The 20,712-nt window shown below is 45.0% G+C and overlaps 1 protein-coding gene across 1 annotated transcript in view; it reads left to right on the plus strand.

Annotated features, from left to right (window-relative positions):
- The window catches only part of FKBP9 (FKBP prolyl isomerase 9), a 48,059-nt gene that overhangs the window by 16,610 nt on the left and 10,737 nt on the right, over positions 1-20,712 (plus strand). The window contains exons 2-8 of the mRNA XM_066585142.1: positions 967-1,112; positions 2,462-2,651; positions 11,015-11,160; positions 12,516-12,705; positions 16,509-16,654; positions 17,633-17,819; positions 19,166-19,311. Coding sequence (XP_066441239.1) covers positions 967-1,112; positions 2,462-2,651; positions 11,015-11,160; positions 12,516-12,705; positions 16,509-16,654; positions 17,633-17,819; positions 19,166-19,311 — 1,151 coding nt within the window. The remainder of the gene's footprint in view (positions 1-966; positions 1,113-2,461; positions 2,652-11,014; positions 11,161-12,515; positions 12,706-16,508; positions 16,655-17,632; positions 17,820-19,165; positions 19,312-20,712) is intronic.

A 20,712-nucleotide genomic window follows, 5' to 3' on the forward strand; every position in this document is an offset into this window, starting at 1 on the left:
TGGCTTGGTCTTGCGGAAGCAGTGGAGTGGACTGTTGTACAGTGTTACCATAACTGCCATAGAAGTGACTGGGAGTTGTGTAGACCATATAACACGAGCAGCTATGCTGTTTCCGCATTTCAGAAGTTATGGAAACAATGTAGGTCACTGTTTATGTAACTCTCATTCACTTCTATGGGAGTTACGGTAACCGTGTAGAACAAGCCACCCTGCTGCTGCCATAAGACCAAGCCACCCCAGGCAGTCTGGGCACACAGAGATGTGCTGAGAGCCAAGGTGGGGATACCACTTCAAGCTCAACATCTGGCACGTCCGTCCTCCGAATATACTGTAAACGTAAAGTTTATGCAGGTAACATTTTTAAGGGCTCCCGCCCACGGGCCATTGTGCATTGCGTTACTCACGGCGATAATCCGGCCACTGGTGATGCAGTGCACACTTTCCATAGCGTAGCGGTTCTCCGCTCGCGGGACTCAAATCACGGCATGCCACGATTCTCCACAGTGAGCCTATCTGTCAGATCTGACCGTTCTCTCCCCTGCTCCCGGAGGCAGAATATCGCTAGCGTGGACAGGGGGCCTTAGTCTGATGACTTCCTGCTCAGGCCTTATGTACAGGAGCCTGCGGCCCTCAATATGACCGCTTAATTCAGCACTTGTATGGGAGCATTCAGTCTGATATGGGCTGGGACTACGGCGTAACTTTGGCCACGACTTTGGCCATAGTTTTCATATGTGCGAAAAAAGATAGGGCAGGATCTGTCTTTCTGGGGGTTTTTTTGCGTGAAGGTTGAACGTTAAAAAACACCAACTTCTGCCTGGTTCATGCGCCAGTACACTCTGTAGCGGCGAGCGTATTTGTGCATGCGCCTTACTAGAAGCCCGTGGGATGACGATGCAGGTAGCTATAACCGCGAGCCGCAGATCACAGGAGAATCCACCAACGAGAACCATTATCTCTTTGCAGTTATGACCGCGGTAAAACCTACAACGTCTTCGTGGGGAAAGGACAGATCATTGCAGGAATGGACAAAGCCCTCATTGGAATGTGTGTCAACGAGAGGCGACTGGTGAAGATCCCACCGAGTCTTGCCTACGGCAGTGAGGGAGTGGGTAAGTGATCCGCCTGCGTGCGAACACACGTCCTTCCATCTGCAGTGTGTGTGGAATCTGCCTGCGGCGTCCGGCCGGCCCCTGTGAAGGGTCACTTACGTCGTTCTTTATGTGTTACTTTTTGTACCCCTGTTTTGTTTTCTGATGCTTTTGAAGTCCCACAGAGACGCCTACGGGAGAATACGGACAGCGTGCCGCAGGTTGTAAGAAAGGCCTCCGGAGCGCCAGAAAACCCTACACTGCGGCTGCAGACTTTGTCGTAGAGACGTTACTATAACATCCGGCCAAAGCGGTTTGCACACAATGAAAAGCGTCAATACAAATGCCACAAAAACCTAATAATCGTTATTTGTGTAGCACTAACTTATTCTGCAGCGCCTTCCAAGCACGGGGGGGAACACAAACAATGGAGCCCTCTGTGAATACAGCCTGGGGGCGAAAACATACGGGCGCGTATCTGTCCTTTTATACGGCCGCGATAATCGCGGCTGCATAACGGGACGAAACAAAAAGCGCTGATATCAATGGATTTCAGCGGTTTCATTTTCACTCGCTCTTGTGCCGGCCGTTAATACTACATGCAGGAAAGATCGGGCAGCCACCATCTTTCTACAGTCGTTTTCAAACTCCTGCACTCTGCCGCAGAGTTGGGACGGCGAGCATAGTTGTGCCTACGGCCGCTTGAGATCCACCCTTGGGGCTCCTATGGATGAGCGTGACATGATCGTGCTGTGAAGGGAGCGCCATCACATGCTTGTGCGGCATATTTACTCATTCTACTTTTTTGCGCTGCCAGGCCCGTTCACATTGCGCCATGATTGATTCAGTTGGGCAGCCTAATTAGTCTCCGGTGTCATCCGTTAACATTGTGAAATCGCTTTGGTGGCTTGGGTGCACAAATGCACGCAAAAAAAGGGCACATTGCGCAGAATGTAAGGAGACGCATTGAAATCAATAGGTTCTGTTGTCTGCGGCTCGTACAAGTGATTTTGCACATGCGAAAATGTGCGCAAAAACTGTCGTCTGCAGGAGCCCTTAGGGTGAATTCAAGCAGCATTGATTACAGAACTTTCTGGAATTTCCCCTTCATCTGAGTGGGGCTTCGAACATAAAAGTGCTGCCGGATCTGCCGCAGTCTGATGAATCAAACTGAGGTTTATTTGTAACAAGCCTGCCAGGTGTGAATGTAGCCTGTATTACCCCATATGTGTGGAATAGAATGAGACCCCCAGCTTGGGACCCTCGGCGTAGACTTGCTGTGAGGGTCTCCTCGTCTTCTGTTCTTTGGGATCTGTTTAGAGAATGTATTTAAGAATGTGTAGAAGAAGCTGATGTTGTTCCTCCCACAGCCGGCGTCATCCCCCCGGACGCAGTGCTGCACTTCGATGTTCTCTTACTGGATATCTGGAATCCCGAAGATAAGGTTGAAGTGGAGACATACTACAAACCAGAGACCTGTGCCAGAACAGTCCAAGTGTCGGACTTCATTCGCTATCACTACAATGGAACGTTACTCGATGGGACACTTTTTGATTCCAGGTATAAATTTCTATCTTTGTATTAACACTACTGCAGGTGCCAACGCCCCGGCGAGACTACATGCACACAGTGCCAGCCTTCAGTACCAGGGAACAGTGTGGAATCAATGCAGTCACTACTGGCCATGCTGCATATCACACCATATGCCCTCCTAGAAGGGCTAAAGAGTCTCTCTGGGGGCGTATGATGCAGACTGCAGAAAATACATGGCCACGTGAAAATATGGCTCTAAGCATGCATTCGATTTCTAAAGCAGTCATTACATATAATATTAATCTTTATTCATATAGCGCGAAACATATTCCGCAGCGCTTACAAAAACGGAAGCAAAAACCGTAAAGCAACATTTCTGCCTTCCCTTCCGTGTGTCTAGCTGTCTCTGACTACAAATGAGAAGATAGAACAATACGTCTGCAGCGCCACCTATTGGAAGGCAGCATTTCTATAAGTCAGTGTCAGACTATTTAAACAAACCTTAAAACAATGATTGGGAATTGTAAGCCAACACCAGAATAATCATACACAGACAGCTGTTTCAGGGTAATTTCCCCTCCTCAGTTTGCAGTAGGTTTCTGGTTTGGCTAGTGAGAGGCCTATGGACGTAGGCAGGAAGGGTATAGATTCTCCTTAAGGAGAGCACCTAGAAGGTGTGAGGAGACTTAAAAGGCCATGCATTCTCCTCTGGGAAATATGTAAATGGAAAGATGGAACAATGCCTCTGCAGTGCCACCTATTGGAAGGCAGAATTCTTGCAAGTCAATGTAAGGCTTTTTAGAAGAGACTGATAAAAAAGACTGGGAATTGTAAGCCAAAGCCAGAATAACCATACACAGGCAGCTGTTTTGGTCCCTCATCAGTGTGCAGTAGCTTTCTGACTTGGCTAGTCAGAGGCCTATAGACATGGGTCGGTAAGGGTATCATTTCTATTTAAGGTGACACTGATTGAGTAATGTCAAAAATGTGTAGTCAATGAGGCCTTTACCCAGACACAAACATGATTTTTTTTAAAAACTCTGTATGTATAGACGAATACAGACTTCATCCTTCTAAGGTTTTTTGGGTGAAGGAGTATCTTCACCATACTATATGTATGCGGACATGTTTTTTGGGTGAAGGAGTATCTGCACCATACTATATGTATGCGGACATATTGTTTGGGTGAAGGAGTATCTGCACCATACTATATGTATGCGGACATGTTTTTTGGGTGAAGGAGTATCTGCACCATACTATATGTATGCGGACATGTTTTTGGGTGAAGGAGTATCTGCACCATACTATATGTATGCGGACATGTTTTTTGGGTGAAGGAGTATCTGCACCATACTATATGTATGCGGACATGTTTTTTGGGTGAAGGAGTATCTGCACCATACTATATGTATGCGGACATGTTTTTTGGGTGAAGGAGTATCTGCACCATACTATATGTATGCGGACATGTTTTTTGGGTGAAGGAGTATCTGCACCATACTATATGTATGCGGACATATTGTTTGGGTGAAGTAGTATCTGCACCATACTATATGTATGCGGACATGTTTTTTGGGTGAAGGAGCATCTGCACCATACTATATGTATGCGGACATGTTTTTTGGGTGAAGGAGCATCTGCACCATACTATATGTATGCGGACATGTTTTTTGGGTGAAGGAGCATCTGCACCATACTATATGTATGCGGATATGTTTTTTGGGTGAAGGAGTATCTGCACCATACTATATGTATGCGGACATATTGTTTGGGTGAAGGAGTATCTGCACCATACTATATGTATGCGGACATGTTTTTTTGGTGAAGGAGCATCTGCACCATACTATATGTATGTGGACATGTTTTTTGGGTGAAGGAGTATCTGCACCATACTATATGTATGCGGACATGTTTTTTGGGTGAAGGAGCATCTGCACCATACTATATGTATGCGGATATGTTTTTTGGGTGAAGGAGTATCTGCACCATACTATATGTATGCGGACATGTTTTTTGGGTGAAGGAGTATCTGCACCATACTATATGTATGCGGACATGTTTTTTGGGTGAAGGAGTATCTGCACCATACTATATGTATGCGGACATATTGTTTGGGTGAAGGAGTATCTGCACCATACTATATGTATGCGGACATGTTTTTGGGTGAAGGAGTATCTGCACCATACTATATGTATGCGGACATGTTTTTTGGGTGAAGGGAGTATCTGCACCATACTATATGTATGCGGACATGTTTTTTGGGTGAAGGAGTATCTGCACCATACTATATGTATGTGAACATATTGTTTGGGTGAAGGAGTATCTGCACCATACTATATGTATGCGGACATGTTTTTTGGGTGAAGGAGCATCTGCACCATACTATATGTATGCGGACATGTTTTTTGGGTGAAGGAGTATCTGCACCATACTATATGTATGCGGACATGTTTTTTGGGTGAAGGAGCATCTGCACCATACTATATGTATGCGGACATGTTTTTTGGGTGAAGGAGTATCTGCACCATACTATATGTATGCGGACATATTGTTTGGGTGAAGGAGTATCTGCACCATACTATATGTATGCGGACATGTTTTTTGGGTGAAGGAGTATCTGCACCATACTATATGTATGCGGACACGTTTTTTGGGTGAAGGAGTATCTGCACCATACTATATGTATGCGGACATGTTTTTTGGGTGAAGGAGTATCTGCACCATACTATATGTATGCGGACATATTGTTTGGGTGAAGGAGTATCTGCACCATACTATATGTATGCGGACATGTTTTTTTGGTGAAGGAGCATCTGCACCATACTATATGTATGTGGACATGTTTTTTGGGTGAAGGAGTATCTGCACCATACTATATGTATGCGGACATGTTTTTTGGGTGAAGGAGCATCTGCACCATACTATATGTATGCGGATATGTTTTTTGGGTGAAGGAGTATCTGCACCATACTATATGTATGCGGACATGTTTTTTGGGTGAAGGAGTATCTGCACCATACTATATGTATGCGGACATGTTTTTTGGGTGAAGGAGTATCTGCACCATACTATATGTATGCGGACATATTGTTTGGGTGAAGGAGTATCTGCACCATACTATATGTATGCGGACATGTTTTTGGGTGAAGGAGTATCTGCACCATACTATATGTATGCGGACATGTTTTTTGGGTGAAGGAGTATCTGCACCATACTATATGTATGCGGACATGTTTTTTGGGTGAAGGAGTATCTGCACCATACTATATGTATGCGGACATGTTTTTTGGGTGAAGGAGTATCTGCACCATACTATATGTATGCGGACATGTTTTTTGGGTGAAGGAGTATCTGCACCATACTATATGTATGCGGACATGTTTTTTGGGTGAAGGAGTATCTGCACCATACTATATGTATGCGGACATGTTTTTTGGGTGAAGGAGTATCTGCACCATACTATATGTATGTGAACATATTGTTTGGGTGAAGGAGTATCTGCACCATACTATATGTATGCGGACATGTTTTTTGGGTGAAGGAGCATCTGCACAATACTATATGTATGCGGACATGTTTTTTGGGTGAAGGAGTATCTGCACCATACTATATGTATGCGGACATGTTTTTTGGGTGAAGGAGCATCTGCACCATACTATATGTATGCGGACATGTTTTTTGGGTGAAGGAGTATCTGCACCATACTATATGTATGCGGACATGTTTTTTGAGTGAAGGAGTATCTGCACCATACTATATGTATGCGGACATGTTTTTTGGGTGAAGGAGTATCTGCACCATACTATATGTATGCGGACATATTGTTTGGGTGAAGGAGTATCTGCACCATACTATATGTTTGCGGACATGTTTTTTGGGTGAAGGAGTATCTGCACCATACTATATGTATGCGGACATGTTTTTGCGTGAAGGAGTATCTGCACCATACTATATGTATGCGGACATGTTTTTTGGGTGAAGGAGTATCTGCACCATACTATATGTATGCGGACATGTTTTTTGGGTGAAGGAGTATCTGCACCATACTATATGTATGCGGACATGTTTTTTGGGTGAAGGAGTATCTGCACCATACTATATGTATGCGGACATGTTTTTTGGGTGAAGGAGTATCTGCACCATACTATATGTATGCGGACATATTGTTTGGGTGAAGGAGTATCTGCACCATACTATATGTATGCGGACATGTTTTTTGGGTGAAGGAGTATCTGCACCATACTATATGTATGCGGACATGTTTTTGGGTGAAGGAGTATCTGCACCATACTATATGTATGCGGACATGTTTTTTGGGTGAAGGAGTATCTGCACCATACTATATGTATGCGGACATGTTTTTTGGGTGAAGGAGTATCTGCACCATACTATATGTATGCGGACATGTTTTTTGGGTGAAGGAGTATCTGCACCATACTATATGTATGCGGACATGTTTTTTGGGTGAAGGAGTATCTGCACCATACTATATGTATGCGGACATATTGTTTGGGTGAAGTAGTATCTGCACCATACTATATGTATGCGGACATGTTTTTTGGGTGAAGGAGCATCTGCACCATACTATATGTATGCGGACATGTTTTTTGGGTGAAGGAGCATCTGCACCATACTATATGTATGCGGACATGTTTTTTGGGTGAAGGAGCATCTGCACCATACTATATGTATGCGGATATGTTTTTTGGGTGAAGGAGTATCTGCACATACTATATGTATGCGGACATATTGTTTGGGTGAAGGAGTATCTGCACCATACTATATGTATGCGGACATGTTTTTTTGGTGAAGGAGCATCTGCACCATACTATATGTATGTGGACATGTTTTTTGGGTGAAGGAGTATCTGCACCATACTATATGTATGCGGACATGTTTTTTGGGTGAAGGAGCATCTGCACCATACTATATGTATGCGGATATGTTTTTTGGGTGAAGGAGTATCTGCACCATACTATATGTATGCGGACATGTTTTTTGGGTGAAGGAGTATCTGCACCATACTATATGTATGCGGACATGTTTTTTGGGTGAAGGAGTATCTGCACCATACTATATGTATGCGGACATGTTTTTTGGGTGAAGGAGTATCTGCACCATACTATATGTATGCGGACATATTGTTTGGGTGAAGGAGTATCTGCACCATACTATATGTATGCGGACATGTTTTTGGGTGAAGGAGTATCTGCACCATACTATATGTATGCGGACATGTTTTTTGGGTGAAGGAGTATCTGCACCATACTATATGTATGCGGACATGTTTTTTGGGTGAAGGAGTATCTGCACCATACTATATGTATGTGAACATATTGTTTGGGTGAAGGAGTATCTGCACCATACTATATGTATGCGGACATGTTTTTTGGGTGAAGGAGCATCTGCACCATACTATATGTATGCGGACATGTTTTTTGGGTGAAGGAGTATCTGCACCATACTATATGTATGCGGACATGTTTTTTGGGTGAAGGAGCATCTGCACCATACTATATGTATGCGGACATGTTTTTTGGGTGAAGGAGTATCTGCACCATACTATATGTATGCGGACATATTGTTTGGGTGAAGGAGTATCTGCACCATACTATATGTATGCGGACATGTTTTTTGGGTGAAGGAGTATCTGCACCATACTATATGTATGCGGACACGTTTTTTGGGTGAAGGAGTATCTGCACCATACTATATGTATGCGGACATGTTTTTTGGGTGAAGGAGTATCTGCACCATACTATATGTATGCGGACATATTGTTTGGGTGAAGGAGTATCTGCACCATACTATATGTATGCGGACATGTTTTTTGGGTGAAGGAGTATCTGCACCATACTATATGTATGCGGACATGTTTTTTGGGTGAAGGAGTATCTGCACCATACTATATGTATGCGGACATGTTTTTTGGGTGAAGGAGTATCTGCACCATACTATATGTATGCGGACATATTGTTTGGGTGAAGTAGTATCTGCACCATACTATATGTATGCGGACATGTTTTTTGGGTGAAGGAGCATCTGCACCATACTATATGTATGCGGACATGTTTTTTGGGTGAAGGAGCATCTGCACCATACTATATGTATGCGGACATGTTTTTTGGGTGAAGGAGCATCTGCACCATACTATATGTATGCGGATATGTTTTTTGGGTGAAGGAGTATCTGCACCATACTATATGTATGCGGACATATTGTTTGGGTGAAGGAGTATCTGCACCATACTATATGTATGCGGACATGTTTTTTTGGTGAAGGAGCATCTGCACCATACTATATGTATGTGGACATGTTTTTTGGGTGAAGGAGTATCTGCACCATACTATATGTATGCGGACATGTTTTTTGGGTGAAGGAGCATCTGCACCATACTATATGTATGCGGATATGTTTTTTGGGTGAAGGAGTATCTGCACCATACTATATGTATGCGGACATGTTTTTTGGGTGAAGGAGTATCTGCACCATACTATATGTATGCGGACATGTTTTTTGGGTGAAGGAGTATCTGCACCATACTATATGTATGCGGACATATTGTTTGGGTGAAGGAGTATCTGCACCATACTATATGTATGCGGACATGTTTTTGGGTGAAGGAGTATCTGCACCATACTATATGTATGCGGACATGTTTTTTGGGTGAAGGAGTATCTGCACCATACTATATGTATGCGGACATGTTTTTTGGGTGAAGGAGTATCTGCACCATACTATATGTATGTGAACATATTGTTTGGGTGAAGGAGTATCTGCACCATACTATATGTATGCGGACATGTTTTTTGGGTGAAGGAGCATCTGCACCATACTATATGTATGCGGACATGTTTTTTGGGTGAAGGAGTATCTGCACCATACTATATGTATGCGGACATGTTTTTTGGGTGAAGGAGCATCTGCACCATACTATATGTATGCGGACATGTTTTTTGGGTGAAGGAGTATCTGCACCATACTATATGTATGCGGACATATTGTTTGGGTGAAGGAGTATCTGCACCATACTATATGTATGCGGACATGTTTTTTGGGTGAAGGAGTATCTGCACCATACTATATGTATGCGGACACGTTTTTTGGGTGAAGGAGTATCTGCACCATACTATATGTATGCGGACATGTTTTTTGGGTGAAGGAGTATCTGCACCATACTATATGTATGCGGACATATTGTTTGGGTGAAGGAGTATCTGCACCATACTATATGTATGCGGACATGTTTTTTTGGTGAAGGAGCATCTGCACCATACTATATGTATGTGGACATGTTTTTTGGGTGAAGGAGTATCTGCACCATACTATATGTATGCGGACATGTTTTTTGGGTGAAGGAGCATCTGCACCATACTATATGTATGCGGATATGTTTTTTGGGTGAAGGAGTATCTGCACCATACTATATGTATGCGGACATGTTTTTTGGGTGAAGGAGTATCTGCACCATACTATATGTATGCGGACATGTTTTTTGGGTGAAGGAGTATCTGCACCATACTATATGTATGCGGACATATTGTTTGGGTGAAGGAGTATCTGCACCATACTATATGTATGCGGACATGTTTTTGGGTGAAGGAGTATCTGCACCATACTATATGTATGCGGACATGTTTTTTGGGTGAAGGAGTATCTGCACCATACTATATGTATGCGGACATGTTTTTTGGGTGAAGGAGTATCTGCACCATACTATATGTATGCGGACATGTTTTTTGGGTGAAGGAGTATCTGCACCATACTATATGTATGTGAACATATTGTTTGGGTGAAGGAGTATCTGCACCATACTATATGTATGCGGACATGTTTTTTGGGTGAAGGAGCATCTGCACCATACTATATGTATGCGGACATGTTTTTTGGGTGAAGGAGTATCTGCACCATACTATATGTATGCGGACATGTTTTTTGGGTGAAGGAGCATCTGCACCATACTATATGTATGCGGACATGTTTTTTGGGTGAAGGAGTATCTGCACCATACTATATGTATGCGGACATGTTTTTTGGGTGAAGGAGTATCTGCACCATACTATATGTATGCGGACATGTTTTTTGGGTGAAGGAGTATCTGCACCATACTATATGTATGCGGACATGTTTTTTGGGTGAAGGAGTATCTGCACCATACTATATGTATGCGGACATGTTTTTTGGGTGAAGGAGTATCTGCACCATACTATATGTATGCGGACATGCAATCAGCATTTGTGTATAAATAGAAGAATTTTACAGCTCCCTGAATTCTGCTTGCTTATTGTACCCTACAGACTAGGAGAACTGTGCCCCCTCCATCACCCCTCTGTGGAGAAGGAAGTAGCAACACTAAAACTATAACTTTCTTGTATCTTCTTCCTTGCCAGCCACAATCGCATGAGAACTCATGACACCTATGTGGGAATTGGTTGGTTGATTCCTGGAATGGATAATGGCCTGCTTGGAATGTGTGTGGGTGAAAAACGTATAATCACAGTCCCCCCCTTTCTTGCATATGGAGAAGATGGAGATGGTAAGATGACCCACTCTGTTAACACATTTAAAGACACAGTTTTGTTTCAACCAACTTTGTATAAATCAATAGTATAAGTGAATAGAAGAAATATATCTTTTTGGAGGACATGCCTCTTTCTCCATTTAGCAGCCACTCCCCCCCCCCCCCCTCCCTGCTTTTCTGTCCTGTACCAATCATTCACTTTAAAAAATACTGTACTGCTAAAACTTGTGTCAAGACAGATCATCTCACTGAGAGATCAAGTTACATGCTGCCCAAAGAAATCTATGGAGAGGGAAGTGGAGGAAGCAGCTACAGAGTCACTGGCAGAGAGCCACATAGATGCTGCTACTGAAGATTGTACGGTTTTAGCTCAACCCAGTACTCAACTTACATCTACACTGCTCAGCACTGCTGTATAATGTGTGATGCGATACATCTACACTGCTCAACTTACATCTACACTGCTCAGGACTGCTGTATAATGTGTGATGCGATGTTTCCCACTGACATGCGTGTGAAAACATCCCATTGCAGAATGCAGTCCTCGGGCCGAGCAGCTAACACATCTGGCAAACAGCTGATTTTGCAGAGGAATTTCCAGCTGTAAAGGAAATGTCATATTACATGAATAGCCATTGTTGTTATGGCTCAAGTACATCAGAATGGGATCCTGACCCCCTCCAGCTCATACAGGATGGTTACCAAGAGGGTGACCCTGCTCTGCGATCTTCATATTCCCTAATCATCATCTTGGGATGACCCCCTATAGGGACCTTTCACACATGTGGAATATTTCTGCAAGACGCACCTGAAGATGCAGAAAACTTCTGCCCTAAAATCTGCAGCAGACTAAGCTGTGTCTTTAGGCACATAGTGTGGAAATATTCAGCGAATGTGAAAGGTCTCTTAACCCCGTAACGACCGCCCATACTTCTTTTGACAGCGCTGCATTACAAGCTTGGCATGTGTCTCGGCTGTCTGATGACAAGCGGGCATTTGCCCTAACACTGGGGTGAAGCAACCATGTAGGAAAAAAAATCTCAGGTTTGGTATCGCCATGTTTATAAATGATCCAGAGGAAAAACCTTGTACGTTATTTAACCCGCTCGGCGCACGCCATGGGAAAAAAAACGGAATAGAGAGTGACCAAATTGTCTCATAGATCAACAAATAGTAGTAATAATAATAATAATAAAAATGAAATGCAGAATACAAATGGCAGAATTTCTTTTTTTTCCCAATCCCCCTAAAAAAATTAAGTTATACAATGAAAATTTCCCTAATTCTATCCCATTATGCAGGAAATCCGATTTCGGTGGGGTATAAGGTGGTATTTGTTCTGTAATACTTGTTCCCGTCTGCTCTTACAGGTAAAGATATTCCCTCCCAGGCCGCTCTGGTCTTTGATGTAGTCTTACTGGACCTGCACAACCCAAATGATGGCATTCATGTAGATGCCCAGCACATCCCGGAAGACTGTGAGCGGAAGACCCAGGCCGGCGACTACGTCCGCTACCACTACAACGGCACGCTGCTGGATGGCACGCTCTTCGACTCCAGGTTTACAGATGCTTCTTTTGACTGACGTAGTACCAGCTGTACCGTCTAGTAACGACTGTATAGTACTAGCAATTCTGGATCATAATTCTTGTTTTAGAGTAAAGCAGAAAGCTAGTAGTAAAATACACTGAAAGGCCACTTTATTAGAGACAGCTGCCCTTTCACTGTGTGTTCCCTATATGGAGATTCTCCCCGTGACCCCGGAGCGCAGTATAAAGTCACGTGACAAGTTTTCCATGGATGAGTTTCAGCGTGAATCCACATTAGGGCTCATGTTTACGGGCTGGTCGGATTCCGCATGTGGGATACCGCAGCAGAATCCGACCCTGCCAGCTGGTGAGGACCCTGCTTACCCGTCCAGGTCTTCTTTTTTTCTGTACTGCTGATGTATGCGGAAGCGCTCACTGGCGCGCTGCCGCACATGCGCAGTAGAGTTGGTTTTTTTTTCTGCTTTCCAGCAGAATTTGCAGCCCATCCACGATATCAATTGCAGACGGGCCGTGGATCGAACGGCTTCTATTGACCTCAATGGCGCATGCTGAGATTTGATTTCCGCACCCAAAGGTCCGCAAATCAAATCTGCATGCTTTAATTCAGTTACTGACACCCATATTGCCCTATGGGCAGCTTGAACTGCAGATCATCTGCGCGGATTCTGCAATTCAAATCCACCTGTAGACATTGGGCTTTAGAATGAGAAAATCAAGCAATTTGGGCAATTTTGACCTAGGCCTGGTCATCGGTGCTAGACTAGCTGGGGCCAGGATTTTGAAAACATACAACTTTGTGTTTTTTGGGTTTTTTTTCATGCAAAGGTGTCGATAGTATACCAAGAATAGTGCACTCAGCGAAAGGGGATCCTATGGACATAAATAAGTAATGGATGAAAGGAGTCATAGAGGGATGTCAAGAATTGTTTGCACAGTCAAGCAAATTGCAGCTGAATACAATGCTGCTGCTCCAACTAGTATGTCTGAATGCACAACTCCTCCTTCCTTAGCACAGAAGCCCTGTAACAACAGACGCCCTCTCCGAATGCTCTCGCTGTCTAAGGGCTTCAACGCATGAGAGTGTAACATAATACACTCGCTCCTGTGCAATTTTTTTGCACAGTGAACAACTGCATTTTGCGTGGCACCACTCGTTCACATGGGCCGGGGAATCACCCCGCCCAGATTTAAGGAGCTACGTTGTGTAACGAGGTGTCAGTGATTGCGATTATTCACTGTTTTTAGCACAATACCGTGCAGGCAGATGTGTGTGTTTACGCACCTCCCAAACACGCACTAGATAGGGGAGGTACTATTTTTTGTGCTCGCGAACACGACGGCTGTAAAAAAAAAAGTTAGAATGAACCCATTGAAATCAGTGTTTTCTATTCTCTGCATTATGCACAAAATCGCGGCGCGTGACTCTCATCTGTTTAACCCCTTTGAATCCAATTTGTATCCTGGTTTTCCTAGGGGGCTTACTCTTTTTCTGCTGTTATACAACAGCACTATCTGCTGGCTAAAGCTAGTACTGCATGAGGTGACACGTTGGATAGGCTCCGACAGCAGAGAGGCTGGCAATATACAGTAAGAGAACCACGACGGACGTCTTCCAACATCGGAGCTGTACAGCCTTAAACCCTAATGTCTTTAGATGTCAGACAGTGGATTGGAGAGGATTAATCCCTGAGAGAAACAAAAAAAGTGAAAAAAATGGCATCACTGAGCAGCGGAAAAACATCACTGGGTCAGATGAATCCGGATTTGTGCGGCAGCGTGCTGATGGCAGAGTTAGGCTGCCTGTCCATGGGCGATACTTCATTGCGTTACCTGCGGCGCAGCCCCCTGTCCATGAGCGGAGAATCATAGCGATTCTCCGCTCGTGGGATTCAAATCGCGGCATGCTGCAATTCTCCGCGGTGAGCCTCTCTGTTAGACAGGCTCACCGAAGAGACCTGACAGCTTTCCGCCCTCGTCTCCAGTAGCGGAATATCGCTAGTGATATTCCGTCACGGCCGTGGACAGGGGGCTTTACGTTCTGGTGAAAGCAGCATGAGTGAATGACTCCCTTCTGTCAGAGCTCATCAGTAGCTGCATCTGATTTGCCACCACTACAAGAAGCTTCCTGTCCGCAGGGGCCGATATTTTGCAGAACAGATTTATCACCCAGTGGAATCTACACCACAACACATTTCTGCAGGACAAAGGAGTCCAGCGCTACTAGAGGGGGGCTAATAAAGTGGCCATTTAGTTAAGTCTGGCAGTTTTTAAAGGGGTTGTCCGAAATTAGAAAAATGATCTGCTGTTTTTTTTTCACCTTTAATTTCATTCAGCCTTTTAGCTTTGACCATAAAACCTTCAGAGCAACATTGTATCCAGGAGGCTGCAGAGCTGCACCTACACTGTGGACATAGAGCATTCTCACCAGTAGTTCCATCACGGTGGTCCTCATATACCCAGTTCTTCTCCTGGACTGCTGCTGCCTTTGATGTTGCTTATAACGACCCTCCAGTCAAAAGTTAAAATTTAATTACTCATGACAAATGTCTAGTCGGCATACATGAACAATCCTGGCAACATACGTGTATACTCGTCTCATGTTTGCATCTTCACAAAATATTTACCACGGTCTCAGGGTGCTTTCCTTAAAGGGGTTGTCTCGCGGCAGCAAGTGGGTCTATACACTTCTATATGGCCATATTAATGCACTTTGTAATATACATCGTGCATTAAATATGAGCCATACAGAAGTTATTCACTTACCTTCCCTGCGCTGGCGTCCCCGTCTCCATGGCTCCGTCTAATTTCAGCGTCTAATCGCCCGATTAGACGCGCTTGCGCAGTCCGGTCTTCTCCCTTCTGAATGGGGCCGCTCGTGCCAGAGAGCTGCTCCTCGTAGCTCCGCCCCGTCACGTGCCGATTCCAGCCAATCAGGAGGCTGGAATCGGCAATGGACCGCACAGAAGACCTGCGGTCCACCGAGGGTGAAGATCCCGGCGGCCATCTTCACAAGGTAAGTAAGAAGTCACCGGAGCGCGGGGATTCAGGTAAGTACTACCCGTTTTTTGGTTTTTTTTATCCCTGCATCGGGTTTGTCTCGCGCCGAACGGGGGGGCTATTGAAAAAAAAAAAAAACCCGTTTCGGCGCAGGACAACCCCTTTAAGGAGTAATGATACCCCCCCTTCATAGACCTCTCACTAGCCAAGCCAGGATCCTACTGCACACTCGTGAGGGGCAAACACCCTGAAACAGCTGTCTATATATGGATTCTAGCTTGGTTTTCAATTCCTAATCATTGTTATAAAGGGTCTGGCAATGATTTGAAGGAATGCTGCCATCCAATAGGTGGCGCTGCAGAGGTATTCATCTTCCTTATTTTCATATATGTCCCAGAGGAGCATGCATGGTCTTATAAGTCTTCTTACTCACCTTGTAGGTGCTCTCCTTAAGGAGAGATGATCCCCCTCCCGCCCCCTATTTTCATGTGACGGCCACGGCTCTTCTGTCACCCATGTAACTAATAGGTGGTATTTTCGTGTGAGTTTTGTGCTTCTCACAACGCATAAATCTTGCACGATTTTCTCGCCCTTGTGATTGCACCCTCAGACCTCCCTATGTAGAGAGTGACACGGCTCCCCCTCAAGGGTCATTCTAAGACATACGAAAGTTCAAGTTCCATCCAAATAGCAAATGTCTCTGAAATGTAAATCCACTGTCGTCCTCCTCAGTTTTCTCTGCTTGTAGGATTTTATACTTCTGGAAAATGACCACCATTATATTTTGTTTCATTTATTATTTGTCCGGTACCTTAGTTACTCTCGAAACCGCACTTATGACACATACATTGGAAAGGGTTATGTTATTGCTGGTATGGATGAAGGTTTACTTGGTGTGTGCAATGGAGAAAGACGGCGAATCACAATCCCACCGCATCTTGCTTATGGCGAAGAAGGAACGGGTAGGTACCTACTGTATATTTTCTGTGGCCCTTTGTTTAGGTCTGAAGAACAGACAACCAAATATGCGGCGCGGCTCAGGGACTGACTTCAGTACTATAGAGTTCACTGCCGGTACAGAATCAGGCTAAAACTGGTATTACCCATATAGCTGTATATACAGAGATAATGCATTACTTCTAGAGATGAACGAGCACGCTCGTTTAGGGCTGCTACTCCATCAAGTAGCAGTCTTATCGGGTAACTGTGTACTCGCCCGAGCAGCATGCAGGGGGATAGTGAGAGAGATCTCTCCCCCCTCGATCGAGTAGCAGCCTTAAACGAGCGTGCTCGCTCATCTCCAATTACTTCCCATCGTCCTACTTTATTCCTTACATTACTGTGCTTCACTATCAAAAAATTCACGCTGGTAGCGTCCGTTCTCCAGGTGATGAGATTCGATCACATGTCCCAGACTCGCCTTCTGTAACTGGAACAGCCCCTTCAGGGGTCCGTGAAGATCAAGGACCCTTTCAGACAGCCATATAATAGGGCCATGAGGTGTGTATTCCGCGGACATGACACGGACCCATTAGAGCCAATTACACTATTTACACAGCCGTTCTTTCACATGGACTGATGCTGCGTGCGGAAGAAATGGCTGCAGGTCTTGCTCTTGTCTGCTTTCACGGACAAGAATGATGGACGGGGGTCTGTGTGCAGTCTTGGGCACAACTTGCATTTAGCCATCTGAGTACGGTCTGATGTGTTTAAAGGCAGGGACACATGGGCGTATTTTTTTTTTTTTTTTGTGTTCACTGTTAAAAAAAAAAAAAAAGCCCCCAAAAAGTGGAGAGGTAGGTCCTGCTCTATCTTTCCTGCACGTAGCATTAGTGGGCGAGAGTCCTGATGATGAAAACAAGCCATGCCTGTGTGCTTACGCCCCAATACACAGGTACATAAATCGCTAGATGATTTATCATTCTTTTGTTGTCTCCAAGGGAAGATCCCAGGATCTGCAGTGTTGGTGTTTGACATCCTCATCGTCGATTTCCACAACCCAGATGATTCCATCAGCATCACATCAACTTATAAGCCAGTCAACTGCACCGTCCTCAGCAAGAAGGGGGACTATCTAAAGTATCACTATAATGCAACACTAATGGATGGCACCATACTGGATTCAACGTAAGTTCTGCTTCTGCTTTCTTCTGGGGTTTTCAGGTCGTTGTGGGGCGCTCTGTGTGGTTTGTTTCTGGCTTTGCTTTTTCATTTTGGTGCAGATTGTTACCATAATGTAAACGCAATGTTCAAACCTGAAGGAAAAAACTTGAAATATTTGTTAACATTTCATACCTTAAAGGGATTCTCCAGGGAGAATACTATCCTCAGGATAGGTCACCAATAGTATATCAGCTGGAGTCCATCGCTCGGGACCACAACTAATCAGCTGATGCGCCCGCTGACAGCTCTGCAAATACACAGAGGTCAGAGTGGAAGCAGTGGAAGTCTGAGAAGTGGCCGGCGCTTGTAACTGCAGGCATGGATACAATTGATTTCAGTGAGCGCCGTTCCTGCAGTTACATGCGTCGGCCACTACACAGAGGTCAAAGCAGAGACTTCCATTCTGACCCCCTGTGTATTTGCAGCGCTGTCAGCGGGCGCACAGTCAGCTGAAGGTCATCAATAATATCTCCTTAGAAAACCCCTTTAACCTGTTTAGTCTCTGAGGTTTCTAGTGGTTTCTGATTCGGGGCCCTCTTACACTGAACAAGGTCAAGAATTGTTCGGATCGTGCAAATCCTATAATCATAAACGCAGCCAACGATTTAACGACAAACGAGAATTCATTCGCTTCTTGTGTGTCGTTTGTTTTATGCAGACATAAATATAAGCGTTCGCTCGGTCGCACATCGTTGCGTGTGAAGCCCAATGGTTTAGTCGTTCACATTTACCAGTACAGTGAATAGAAATAACGGAACAATTTGCGAACGCAATTCTACATGACATTGCAAACCATTTTTCTTCCTGTATTAGCGGGCAGTACTAGCAAACGCCGTCGTCATTCACTTGTGCAAACGATTTATCGCTCCGTGTAAAAGCAGCCTCAGTCTTCATTGAAATTGCTGATCGTTGTACATGCATAAACATGAATAACCCTTAACCGCTTCTCCCTTCTCCTCCACATCCTCGGCTGTGCCTGACAGCCGAGGACCCATCCTGCTCCTGCTCGATTGCAGGGGCAGAAGCTTTAATTCTGGGCCGTACGTTTGCTATTGCTCAGGAATAAAGCCCAAGACCAAATGACACTTGTTTGTTAGGGGGTTAATAATCTCCTCTTACTGCCGATCTGCTTTTATGGAGTAGATAAGACTGCGCCGTAATTAACTATTATGTATATAGTGTAATTGTTTGTTGCAGCCACTTGTAAGATTACAACTCTCAGCAGCTACTTACCATGACGGATGGAAGGTTAGTAGCCAGAGATATACTCTCAGTACCTACCTGTCTCTGATGCTGATTTCTCCTTTCAGAGAACAGTATGGGAAGACATACAACATTGTCCTTGGATCTGGACATGTGATAATAGGAATGGACATGGGACTGCGGGACATGTGTGTCGGGGAGAAACGTACAATAGTTATTCCTCCGCATCTTGGCTATGGAGAAGCTGGAGTCGGTGAGTACACTAGATGGATTCCAGTGAATGAAATGTTACAACCTCACAGCCCAAAACGATCACCACAGATCATCGGTACATGGATATTTTTAGGTACTATTAAAGCCCAAATGTGTTTTTGTTTTTTGCATTGCCCAGAATTATTTTTACATACACTTTGTCAAAAACATCCGGCTCCTAAAAGAAGTTGTCATTTTGCTGCAAAACGTGGCAGATATACAAATCAGATGAAGTGAGAAAAGTCATTAAATGAACGGTCTTGTTACCGGAGGCCCTAAAAGTGGTCCCCCCCCTTGTCCTATAAGAGGCTCTCGGAGGCTCCTTGTGTGTAGTGACCTCTTCTTCCGCTTGTGTAGAACTTGTAGACCACTAGACGCCTCTATGACACAGAAAAGAGATTTCACCCGTTAACAGAGTCTGAGAGGGGCGCATTACTGGGATGTGAGAAGCTAGATGGTCGTATCGATGAATTGTCCACCACCGGCCATTCTGACCAGGACCTCCCCTACAGACCACTAGTCGAGAGGAGCGTCTGACCAGACTGTTAGGAGGTGTTGGGACCAGTGGATGGGAGCACACAAGGTGACCAGGTTCAGGACGCCCCCGACAGAGCACTAGTAAAGAGCATCTGAACAGACTGTTAGGAGGTGTTGGGACCAGTGGATGGGGGAACGCAAGGTGACTGGGCTCAGGACGCCCCATACAGACCACCAGTAGAGAGGACCGTCGGAGCAGACTGTTAGGAGGTGTTCGGACCAGTGGATGGGGACACAAGGTGACCGGGCTCAGGACGTCCCCTACAGACCACCATTTTTGAGAGGAGCATTTGACCAGATTGTCAGGAGGTGTTAAGACTAGTGGATGTAAGAGGACACGCATGGTGACTGGGCTCAGGACCTCCCCTACAGACCACCAGTAGAGAGGAGCATCTGACCAGACTGTTAGGAGGTGTTGGGACCAGTGGATGTGAGAGGACACACAAGGTGACCAAGCTAAGGACCCCCCCTCCCGACAGACCAACAGTAGAGAGGACCGTCGGACCAGACTGTTAGGAGGTGTTCGGACCAGTGAATGGAGGCACACAAGGTGACCGGGCTCGGGACACCCCTACAGACCACCATTTTTGAGAGGAGCATTTGACCAGACTATTAGAAGGTGTTAAGACTAGTGGATGTGAGAGGACACACATGGTGACCGGGCTCAGGACCCCCGACAGACCACCAGTAGAGAGGAGCGTCTGACCAGACTGTTAGGAGGTGTTGGGACCAGTGCATGTGAAAGGACACACAAGGTGACCGGGCTCAGGACCCCCGACAGACCACCAGTAGAGAGGAGCATCTGACTAGATTGTTGGGAGGTGTTGGGACCAGTGGATGGGGGAACGCAAGGTGACTGGGCTCA

This window comes from Eleutherodactylus coqui, chromosome 12 (genome assembly GCF_035609145.1).
Source record: "Eleutherodactylus coqui strain aEleCoq1 chromosome 12, aEleCoq1.hap1, whole genome shotgun sequence".
NCBI classification, from domain to species: domain Eukaryota; kingdom Metazoa; phylum Chordata; class Amphibia; order Anura; family Eleutherodactylidae; genus Eleutherodactylus; species Eleutherodactylus coqui.